Genomic DNA, 11932 nt, shown 5'->3' with positions numbered 1-11932 from the left:
ATGTACCCCTCATTGCATGAGAGCCAGTCTCAATACCAGAACTTGGCTGGTCGTGCTACCTTCCCCTGAGAATCCATCACCCCCTACATTTTCCAAAACAGCATACTTGTTTGAAATGGGGATAGCCACAGAAGACTCCTGCACTACCTGCCTCCCTCTCTTACCTTTCCTGGAGTTAATTCATCTATGTGATTGTATCTGCAACTTTTCTCCCTTCCAATAACTGCCATCCATCACATCCCCTTTCTCTTCTAAATTCCTCATTGCCTCCAACTGTCTCTCCAACTAATCCATTCAATCTGATAGGATTCGCAACGAACAGCATTTATTGCAGATATAATCCTCAGTAACATGTAAACTCTTCCTAAACTCCCACATGCGACAAGAACAGCTTATCACTCCACTAAAGGCCATTTTTGCTTCTTTCAATTTACAGACCAAGAAGATAGCACCATCTTATTCCTCTATAAAACACTGTTCCAGGTTAAATTAATACTTATGGCTTATACTTTTAAGTTTAATCAAGAGACCTATCTCAATAAAACATATAATCAAGAAAGAACCCACTCTACTCACTACTGCAGACTTACTGTAAGGCCATACAAAAATACTCACTTATCTGTTTCTGTGCTGTGACCTCTCCCAAACAGGATCCTCCAAGATTAGTTGCGAATTTCACTGCTTGTTAATTTTCCCTGATGCACACCAATGTCCAGCGATACAGGAATTCAAACAGCAAAGGCAGTAACTGTGCAGGTTCAATGCTGTCAGTTTGTAGCGTGGGTTTTTTTCCCCTCAGTTTCTCTCCTGCACTGACCTCACCATGTGCTTACTTTGTTTGTTCCCTTTCAATTTTAAAATGGCTGTTTTGACTTTCTTTTCCTCCAAATTTGCAAAACAATACAACAGCATATAAACAGTAACTGCTGCTCCTGGAATTCGAGAAAATCACCTCCAATACCTAAAATACCTCAAAAAAAAAGATCAGCCTGTTAGAGCCAGAAATTTTTCCCGTCCTCCATCTTCGATTACCCAGAACAGTTTTTGGGCCTAGTTAACTACTGCCGATAGTGGCTCCCTAACATAAAATTACTCACCAACCAATTAACCTCTTTGGCCTCAAACAAGGCTTCAAACACCTTCACACTAAAAGAACAAAAGTTAGCTTTCACTGAATTAAAAACGGCCCTGGCAAGAGCCCAACACTCGGAAGACAAGCTCTTCCAGTTGTATGCATGTATCCGAGAGGACTGTGCAACTGTTGCTTTAACCCAAACCCACAAGGATCACAAGAGCCAAGCCTTGACCCTGTCACCATGGACCTCCCACCCTGCTGACAAATTCTCCCAGCTATCTACTCTCGTCATGGCCATTTTCAATATTACTCTCCAAAAAGCCGATTATCTATTCGTCACATGCCATTGTAGCCCTCCTAACTTCCCATCAGACCCAACACCTTACACAAGCTTGACTTAGCCATTACGAAGTAGCCCTACTCAATAACCCCCCTGACCTTCTCCGCCTGCTCAACTGTGTACCCCTCCAGAGGAGCTCTCAGAACCCCACCCCCCCACCATGATTTCCTTTTGCACAACTACTTCTTAACCTCCCCTCAACCAGACCTTGTAGACACCCCATTACCCACACCAGATTTTACCCTCTTTGTGGACAGCAGTTCTTCCATATCACCCTTAGGAGTGCCCCTTTCAAAATACGCAGCATGAACCACACAGACACCTTAGAATTGCCCTCCTTCGATCCTCCAGTATCTGCTCAGAAAGCAGAACTCTTTGCTCTAACATGGGCTTGTGTCCTGACCACAGGAAAATCAGTAAATCTATACATGGACGAGCAGTATGCTTTTGGCATGTCGCACAACTTTGGCCAGCTATCATCAAAACGCGGATTTCTGACCTCTTCAGGGACACCTATTCAGGACTCACTGCATGTCCAAAATCTTCTCAAAGCCATCCTCCTCCCCAAGCAATGGCCATTATCAAGTGTGCTGCCCATGTAACGGACAATACAGACATCAGTAATGGCAATACCAGAGCTGATCGAGCTGCCAGAGATGCGGCAACAGCTCTCAATTCTATTGTCCTCTGGGAACCAGCAGGCACTACATCGATCATCTGCCTCAAAAACAACATGCATACCAGACATTGTCACTGTGCAGTGTTTTCAGGGGGGCACCCCGACCCAGAAAAACAAATATGGAAGATGCATGGGTGTTCGCACTCTGCATCAAAAGGCCTCTGGATCACCCCAGCTGGCCAGGTATGTACACCTGATGTTTTATTACCAATGCTGATAAACTGTGATTTTCACTGTTTGTTAACTTCCCTGACGCACTCTGATGTCCAACAATACATGAATTCAAACAGCAAAAGCAATAACTATGCAGGTTCACTGCTGTGTCAGTTTGCAGTGTGGGTTTTTTTTTCTGTCTGTCTTCATGCTGATACCATCTTGGCAAGGAGGGAATGAGTAATATCATATTGCGTACCTGATGACACACCGGACTGGCCGAGGCAGCCCAGAAGCGTGTCAGATCATGTTTAACATGCTAGCAAAACAATGCTGGTCAAGGGGTGTGCTATGTAACAGGGAGAACACACTTGCCTGGTGGTCCATTCAAAGGCATCCAGCTTGATTTCATTGAATTGCCGTGCATACATTGTTATAAGCATTGTCTTGTTATTAGTGGCGTATTTAGAAGATGGATTGAAGCCTTTCCGACCACTAATAATAAAGCCTCAACGGTGGTAAAATTACTCCTGACAGAGATCATACCGAGATTTGGAGTGCCTCGGCATCTTAGTTCAGACAATGGCCCCCACTGTGTAGGGAAAATCAACGAGCTATGTGTGATATCCAGCAGCAATTCTGTTGCGCTTACCACCCTCAGGCGGCAAGAATACTGGAAAGAGTGAACAAGACTCTTAAAACCAAACTAAGATAATGTCTGAAACAGGCCTCAACTGATTGAAGGTCCTACTTTTAGCCATGTATCACGAGGATTACCACACACAGTCGAAATAATTTATGGCCGACCCAGATGGACCCCTAGGGATGCAAACACAGACCAACCCACCCAACCATGCAGACGTAAATGTTTTGGGAGAGGAAATACAGAGATACTTTCAGCAGCTAACATTGTCCCTAAAGTTTCTCCACTCACAGGTCAAGCATGCCTTCGGACCACTGACAGATCAAGATTCAGACAGCCAGAGTGAGCCCCAGACTACAAACAGGAGAACTTATGCTAATTAAAGACTGTCCAAGCTTGGGGCAATTCCACCGGTAAAAAGGACAGTTCCAGGTGCAACTGCAGATGCCAACAGCAGTAAAAGTCCAAGGCCAGAGTCACTGGCTCCACCTGACTGTCTAGACAATGGGCCCCTCAGACGGTCTAAAGACGACACTTGCATTCTGCGGTATCATGGCCGCCATCACAATGTTAGGCCTAGAGGACAATTTGTTTTATAAGACTCATATACGTTTGCATAGTAATCGAACTGAAAAATGTGTTGCTGGAAAAGAGCAGGTCAGGCAGCATCCAAGGAGCAGGAGAATCGACGTTTCGGGCAGAAGCCCTTTTTCAGGAGGACTTATGCCTGAAACGTCAATTCTCCTGCTCCTTGGACGCTGCCTGACCTGCAGCGCTTTTCCAGCAACAAATTTTTCAGCTCTGATCTCCAGCATCTGCAGTCCTTACTTTCTCCATGGTAATTGAACTGTACGTTACCCACTTGTCCAGTCCATAGAGGTGTTATTTGTACCCATTTCTGGGTGAACTCCCCCCCTCCCCCCCCAGCCTATTCACATAGATACTTCAGGTGCCCCATGTAGGTCAAAGCGGGAAGTTTAAAAGGATGACATTGGGACTGTGCGTAGAGCTGACAGATTTAGCCCCCTAGCTACAGAGGTACAACTTGCTATGATCCCATGAGCTATCCACTTTCTCAGGACGGCGGGTGGGGCTGTACTTATGCTTTCGTTCCCACAAATACCTCTTATACGCAAAAACAATGCGCCCGCAGGCTTTGCCAGGTGAGCAATGGAATATTCACCCGCACCTGTGACAAGGAAGGGTGCTTAAATGTTACTACAGGAAGGCAGTTCATTTGTGGATATTGCAATGGAACACATGTCAGCTCGGCCTTTTGGCCATATCCTTTTTATGACTACCAACTGATCGGATCAGGAGAAAACTCCAATTAGGAGAGAAACTGAGATGTAAACAGTTTGCGACTGCCAATAACCAAGCAGTGAAATGCTTCCGGGCCAAATAAAGGTTTGTGTTCCTTTTCAATGGGACCCTTACTACAGCCACCCCAATCTCCCCATCCTGTTGCTGTAGGGACAGTAGGAGCCCTCAGAAGGCACCTACCCCTTACAAAATAGTAACCAGAGCTATTAGTCAAGAGTTTTGTGCAGAATGAAAGGACCCAGTGACTCTAGGTTCTTCCCTTAGCTACACGTTCCTGGGGATGCTGTCCCTTGGGGGGGGGTCAGCGGGAACGATGACAGCAAAACACCTAAATTACCTCATTTGTGGGTTAACCATCTCAGGAGACTGGATACAGTTAATCAGGAATTGGCAAAGTTAAGGCACAACAGACCAGATATGCAGTAGACTATCTATTGGCCCAGTGGGGTGGTTGGGGTACAACTGTGAGGGACAGATACATCACCCAGGTTACAGATGAATCATACATCATAACCCATGCCATTGAGTTTATTCGGAACCAACTGTTAATTTTGGACCAGGCCCTAAGATGGCTGGCTTGGATGGCTACTGGGAGGAACTTGGGCTAGTGATTTTTGTTGTTATAATCAAAGTATGTTGTGCGTCAATAACTTGCTTAAGTACTGACTGTAAGATTCTTATGAATAAATTGGAAGCGCCTTTCTCATCCCCCATCTAGGTGGTTATCATGAAATGATAAAAAGGAGGGAATGAGGTATTAAACAGTTATGTTGCTCTTCTGATCTGCAAGAAATTGAATGCCCCAGGGATAAGATGGTATGTCTTGGTCTTAAAGGTGAAATGTGGGAGGTTTACATGGCAATTTCCTTGCCGTTCAGGAATGATTTACATTCTTATCCCCTTTTCAGAAATCAGTAAGAACATTACAGTTGGAATTTGACTACTCCCCTAGAGTCACAAAAAAACACTTTGCAACAGATTTAACCATTGAGGGATGATTTGCATTACATTGTCTCTGGAGAGCGGTGGTCACTGCATTGTGTCTTGAATGGCATGTGCCTGTGGGGGAATGGCTGTGGTTTGTCTTTTGGGCATTACTAACTGCAATGTAAAGATTTTGTACAAAGGAAGGACTGTTTCCTTCGTTCAGAGAGCTTTTGCCACGACCCCGTAAACCCTGCGAGATGTGTTTAAAGGTTTCTCCAAAGTTTGTACTGTATAGTGTTTAATAAATTTTGCTTGTTCACATCAAGTGTGTAAGGACCTCAGGAGAGAAAAAAAACTTAAAACATGGTTCCTCAGAATCTTACATGGGTCTCTGATATTATAGTCTACTAATAATATCACCAAGCCACTGCCTCTTCCATTCATTCAGAGGCTGTGGTCTCTGGTCCGACAATCTCCTGTAATCGGAACAACCTCATGTCTACTCTGTCAAGCCCCTTAAGAATCCTGTATGTTTCAATGAAATAATTCCAAATTCTTCTAAACTTCTTACAGTTTAGCATTTAGACATAAGACCTCTACACCAGGGATCACCCTAGTGAACCTTCTCCAAACATCCTCAAATGAAACTTTATTTTTCCTTAAATAGGGACACTTCAGAATGCTTAAAACATTTCAATCATGCAATTCACTATTTAAAAAGAATAGCATGATCACAACTACTAAAGCACTTATTGTTTTTCTCCATTATCTTTTAAAACAGTGTTCAACTGCAGTCCTCACTCCCCGTTTCCTTAAACACTCTATTCCATTCTCCCAGTCCCTGCCACATGTTCCAATAGCAACTTCGATAAGGGGCCTACCTGCTTGCTCAATCCAGGGTTCCTCATTATGGTTCATAGGGCCCTCCCCCTCTTCTCTTCCCTCCCAAAACGGCAATTGGGTCCCCCTCATTCAAACCTACGATCCCTTAGCCCACTCCTCCTCCACTCCCAATCTCTCTCCGCACCTTCCCATGCAATCTCAGATGGTGTAACACCTGCTAGTTTACTTCATCCCTCCTCACTATCCATGGCCACAGACACACTTTCCACTTGGAGTAACAATTTACCTGCACTTCATTTACTGCTTGCAATGTGGTTTCCTCAACACTGGGGAAACTAAGCACAAGACTGGGTGACTATTTTGCAAAACACCAACATTCTGTCCTGAAAGTCTACCAAGCTTCCGGTTGCATGCTATTTCAACACTCCACCATGTCTTGCTCGGCACCAGCTGGAAGAAAAACACCTAATTTTTTGCTTGGGAGCCTCACAACCTTCTGGCCTCAATGTCCAGTCCAGATCACCTCCTTCCATGTCCTTACCCACAAACCCTACATGCCAGGCCTTATCATCACATCGCAAAAGTGAGTATTGCAGATGCTGAAGATCAGAGTCAACAGTGTGGCACTGGAAAAGCACAGCAGGTCAGGCATCATCCGAGGAGCAGGAAAATCTACATTTTGGGTGAAAGCTTTTCATCAGGCCCTGGATGGAGGTGAGGGAGGGGGTGTACTGGCAGGTTTTGCATCTTTTCTGGTTGCAGGGAAGGTATCTGGGCGTTCAGTGGCAGGGGTGGCGTGAACCAAGGACTATCAGAGGGAACGGTCCTTGCAGAAGGCATAGAGGGGTAGGGAGGGGAAGATATTCTTGGGGGTGGAGTCTATTTGAAGTTGATGGAAGTACTTAAGGATTATGCGTTGGATGCAAAGACTATGTGTGGTAGGTGAGGACAAAGGGGACTCGATCTTTATTGCGTTGGCAGGGGTGGTTTAGAGCGGTGGAATGGGGAATGGAGGTGGTGTGGCAGAGGGCTGTCTGGATGTCAGTGAGAGGAAAAGCAAGTTGTTCAAAATAGGTGGACATCTGGGATGCTTGTGAGTGGAATGTCTCCTCGCTGAGCAGATGTGGTGGAGGCGGAGGCATTGGGAGAACAGGATGGAGTTCTTGCAGGATACTGGGTGGGAGTCTGCAGTTTTGTAGTATACGTCCATCTGGTGACCGTCGCCGGAGATGGAAATGGTGAGGACAAGAAAGGGAAGGGTGGTGTCTGAGATGGACCAAGTGAATTTGAGGGTGGGGTTGAAGTTGTGGGCGAAATCGATGAACTGCTCCAGTTCAGCCCTGGGTGCAGGACGCTGCACCCGATGCAGTCATCGATGTAACTGCGGAAAAGTTGGGGTACAGTGCAGGTACTAAACAGGGACTGTTCGATATAGCTGACAAAGAAACAAGCATAGCTGGGGCCCATCCGGGTACCCATGGCCAAGTCCTTGATTCGAGGAAATGGGAAGATTTAAAGGAAAGGTTATTGTGGGTGAGGAGCAGTTCGGCGAGGTAGAGGAGGGTATTGGTGGAGGGAGACTGGATGGGTCTATTGGAAGGAAAGAAGCCAGGGTCTGAAGGCCAGCCTTGGCTTCCTCCATTGCCAAAACAAACCACAGCTCCTGTTGGAAGAACAACACCTTAACTTCCACCTGGGCACCCTACAGCCTGGAGGACTCAACTTTGAGTTCTCCAATTTCAAATAACTTCCTTCCCCATCCGCCTCCCTTCCACAGCTCCCTGCCAACAACTGGATTCATTCCCCCATCAACCAACCATGTTGTACCCTCTACTTGTCTTCACCTATCCCCACTTCAACACCCTGCCTCCGCCTCCCACTTTATCTCCCCCCCACACCACCCCCAGTCCTGAAGGGTTACACCCAAAACATCGATTTCTCCACCTCCTGAAGCTGCCTGGCTTGCTGTGTTCTTCCAGCCTCCTGCTTGTCTACTTTGGATTCCAACATCTGCATTTTTTTTGTTTCTAATCAAGGCGAAAGTGAGGACTGCAGATGCTGGAGATTAGAGTCAAAATGTGTGGTGTTGGAAAAGCACAGTCTCAGACAGCGTCCTGCTCCTGCTCCTCGGATGCTGCCTGACCGGCTGTGCTTTTCCAGCACCACACCTTTTGACTTGTTAGCCCAACCTGGGTCACTTCAACACCCTGCCTCCGCCTCCCACTTTATCTCCCCCCCACACCACCCCCAGTCCTGAAGGGTTACACCCAAAACATCGATTTCTGCACCTCCTGATGCTTCGTGGCTTGCTGTGTTCTTCCAGCCTCCTGCCGGTCTACTTCAAACTATAGCCAGCAGCATTGAAATGTGAATAAGACAGGAAACATCTACATTAGTGCAATAAAGTATGTATAAAAACATAAGCAGATGAAATCACCTATCTACGTAAACTGTTAAACACATCAGCTTATTACCAGGAGAAATGCCTACTGAGAAGATGCAAACAGGAGGGAATCATTTTGCTAGGAGTTGGATAGTGAAAGATACAGATCCAAGAATTTGTAGTTCAATAGAGTTTTCGGACAGAGTTTGAGCTTTTTAACTACGGTTGGTTTCTTCGCCAAGTGGGGCAAGAACCACATTGAAAATATGAAGGGTACTTTTACTGATGAGTAATTTGGATTCATGAATGTACATTATTTCTTGAGAAACACTGGTCAATGATACACAACAGTACGGCACTGAGATTATTAGATTTCAGACTTAATTTTCAATCTGTGGACTATCTGAGCGCAGAAAATTCTGGAGTTTCGCATCTCAAATGAATTTCACCATCATTCATGCAACCCATGAGATGGATTTGTTGTCATCCTCTCCAAAGGAGATTTGATTTAGAGAAAAAATGGTTAATAATACTTATAAACATATAAGAACAACATGCTCCCCACTTCAACTGCTCACTTAAGCCTAATTATGTTCTTGCAGTACCATTAGAACCAACGCTGTTATTAAAAATTGACATTATCATGTGAAATGCCAGCTCTAAATTCTTGAGTTTAGTTTGTAACGTCATTACAACCTGTTGACACACAAGTACACATCCTTATGCACAGAAGCGAGGCCAGTCAAGCTCATCAAGACGAATCTGATCAGTCCAAGATCCTAATCTGTCCTCGTATGTCCTTAAGCTTATTTCACTCAAAGGGCTATTCAATGTCCTTTTGGAGCCATTGTCTCCTCTTCTACCACCTGTGTAGACAGAAAGTACATAGAGACAGGAACAGGCCATTCAGCCCCAAGTGTCTTCTGCCTTTCAACAAGTTAATGGCTATCTGTGGCTTAACTCCAACTGCATAAATCTGTTTTTGGTCCATATCTCAATACCTTTGCTGAACAAAATGTCTCAGATTTAAAGGTAAATGATCGAGCTTCACTGCCATTTGTGGAAGAGAGTCCCAAACCTCCATCACCCATTGTGCATGTAAGTGCTTCCTAACATCTTTCCTGAATTGTCTGGCCCCAATTCAAGAAACTCCAAGCAGTCCAAAAATTTATTGTTGCCTACTCTGTCTTTTCCTATTCATACCTTGAAGACTTCAATCAGATCACCATGTAATCTTGTAAATTCTGGAGAAAACAGCCCTAATCTCTCCTCATAACTTTACCCCTGAAGTCCAGGCATCATTCTTGTAAAACTATACTGTACTCTCCCAGTGCCAATAAATCCCTTGTTTCCAGATCTCAGTACTCCAAATGGGGCCTAATCAGTGTTTTCTACCGCTCAGCATAACGAATGAGTGTTTACATTAAAGTCATCGAGGCATAAATTTGCCTTTAATTCCATTAGCCTTTTTGATTATTTTCTGCACTAGTTTGGTGCATTTTTAAGATCTATCCATTGAACCATCAAGACATCCAACTTCAGACTATCCAGAAAGTAGCCTAATCTATCTTGCAAAACAATTCTTCATCCCATGCCCAAACCTTAAGTATGTATCCCACAATCCTGGTATCATCATCTATTAGGATGTGATTTTAAGAAAAACTGAGGCAGTTTACAAAGAAACTCATTCAACAATTTGTGATGAAACAATTTCAGATGAATATCTTGATGACCACAAGTGGTTAGATTTTCTTATTGAATTTTGACCAAACACTGATTTCAAACTGGAGTGCAACTGAACATCACAAAACCCAACTTTCATGATTTTCTCAAACGTTCTTACGTGACAACAATCTTGCAACAAATTTATTTTGTGCCCACTTTGTAAAGTTTGTTTTCCTTTCTCAGTTGTGATCAACTAAATACAAAGTGTATTCAGAAGGGAATTGAAACAAAAGGCACACTGCAGCAATGAATATTGCAGTGATCAAAGCTTTTCATTCTACTTTATTTCAACTTTTGACGAAAAATAGCCTAAAATACCAGCCACTTTCCGTAGCATAAAGGTGACATAGACTTTAATGAGCAAGATTTTTTATATAAATACTATCTACGCAAAGGTAAATTTATACAAAATAACTCTATAGCTCAAAAGTAGAATCAGTTATCCCAAGAAATTCTCAACGTCTTCAAATCTCAGACAAAACATGTCTACTCAATCACCGCCGTGACAATCGATAAGTGTCGATTTGGGGGAAAGAAATCCTTTAGTTCATTTCGCACATAAAAGGCGGCTTCCGTTCTACAGCATGGAAACAGCTTCCGACCGTTCGTAACACAAGCCCAATCCTTTCATTTTTGTGAGGAATCACGATTAAATCCCATCCTAAACGATTCCATTTCCGCGACTGTAAAATCTAGTAGGCCCAACAACTTACCGCCTTACAAACAAGCTCATCCTATCGGATGACCTAATTAAAAGGGGTCGGCATGCATTATCTGGTTCGAGCTTTTTTTTTAAGCAGTACAAGCAAAAAAACGTGCTCAGTGTCATTTAAAATAAGTGCACGCGTATAACAAGGGAAAACACTTACTACCGCCAGTTTTAGAAACTGCAGATACTAATTAAAATGTTATGCACAAAAACACAAACCGTGAGCCTGACTGCAAGGCCCCGGGTGTGAGGTGGGGCCTGGATGACCAGCTCTTCAGAGATGTATCCCTTTTTCTGACCTAATTCGTTGTTTGGGAGAATAGAAAATTCTACATAAAATGGCGCCGCCAGTCTCCGGCCTACTAGCTCTGAATCTGACCGACGTGTGCTTACGTACAGCCGCGCCCACAAGCCAGCCAGCTCACTCACCAGACTTCCTCGAAAAATCAAACACCGCCGCATTGAAAGCACTGAATGCTTACTTACGCTGGGTAAAATTCAAAGCAACCTAGCAGAAGCCACCACCACGGCCGTTATCACGTCAAGAAATCTAAGATGCGTTACGGGAAGGAAACACGTACTTCAAAACTCAGTAGTGGGATTGTAAGCGGAGTAACACACGCAACCGCACAACAAAAATAAACCTTTTACCTTTGGGTTGGAGAAAGAGCCACTTAAGTTTATGTCCTGCAGAAAAATCTCAAAACGGACGGAATATCGAGATTAATGCTTGTGAAATTTTAAAGAATAAATATTCCAAGACAAACATTTGTCTTATTTTTGCGGTAATTTCTGAATTCACAACCAATTTCCAATAAAAAGTTCAACTCAAAACAGAAATGGTTGGATCTGAGTTCAAAGGTCAAGGACGTTGGGTTGCATAATTACAAGCATTGAATCAAGTGTTGTGCTTGTCTTTCAACATTCTCCAGTATTCACTAAAGTCTGAATATGTTAAACAAGCTCAGTCATCTTCAAAGGTGAGTGCGACATTTGTTACTCTCCTAAACAATCATGTTCATATTGGATAAAGCCTTCGGGAAGCCGATTCAAACACTTTTCGCACACTGACTCGTTCACCCCCAAAACCATCCGAAGGCCCATTTTCTCTCCCCTACAAACCCGTCCCCCT

At 44.0% G+C, this 11932-nt stretch overlaps 2 protein-coding genes across 2 annotated transcripts in view; one reads left to right on the top strand and one right to left on the bottom strand.

Moving 5' to 3' along the window:
• The window catches only part of LOC122553255 (WT1 associated protein), a 90799-nt gene extending 79105 nt beyond the window's left edge, over positions 1-11694 (bottom strand). The window contains exons 1-3 of the mRNA XM_043696839.1: positions 11689-11694; positions 11603-11627; positions 11452-11499 (exon numbers count right to left, since the gene is read on the bottom strand). Coding sequence (XP_043552774.1) covers positions 11452-11499; positions 11603-11627; positions 11689-11694 — 79 coding nt within the window. The remainder of the gene's footprint in view (positions 1-11451; positions 11500-11602; positions 11628-11688) is intronic.
• Positions 11274-11932, top strand: part of sod2 (superoxide dismutase 2, mitochondrial) — a 27344-nt gene continuing 26685 nt past the window's right edge. Inside the window, exon 1 of the mRNA XM_043696186.1 lies at positions 11274-11780. Within this exon, the coding sequence (XP_043552121.1) occupies positions 11752-11780 (29 nt within the window). The 5' untranslated portion in view covers positions 11274-11751. The remainder of the gene's footprint in view (positions 11781-11932) is intronic.

Source organism: Chiloscyllium plagiosum, chromosome 9 (assembly GCF_004010195.1).
Source record: "Chiloscyllium plagiosum isolate BGI_BamShark_2017 chromosome 9, ASM401019v2, whole genome shotgun sequence".
NCBI classification, from domain to species: Eukaryota; Metazoa; Chordata; class Chondrichthyes; order Orectolobiformes; family Hemiscylliidae; genus Chiloscyllium; species Chiloscyllium plagiosum.
Note: the sequence above shows the minus strand (reverse complement) of the source record. Positions and strands in the feature narration are given on the sequence as shown.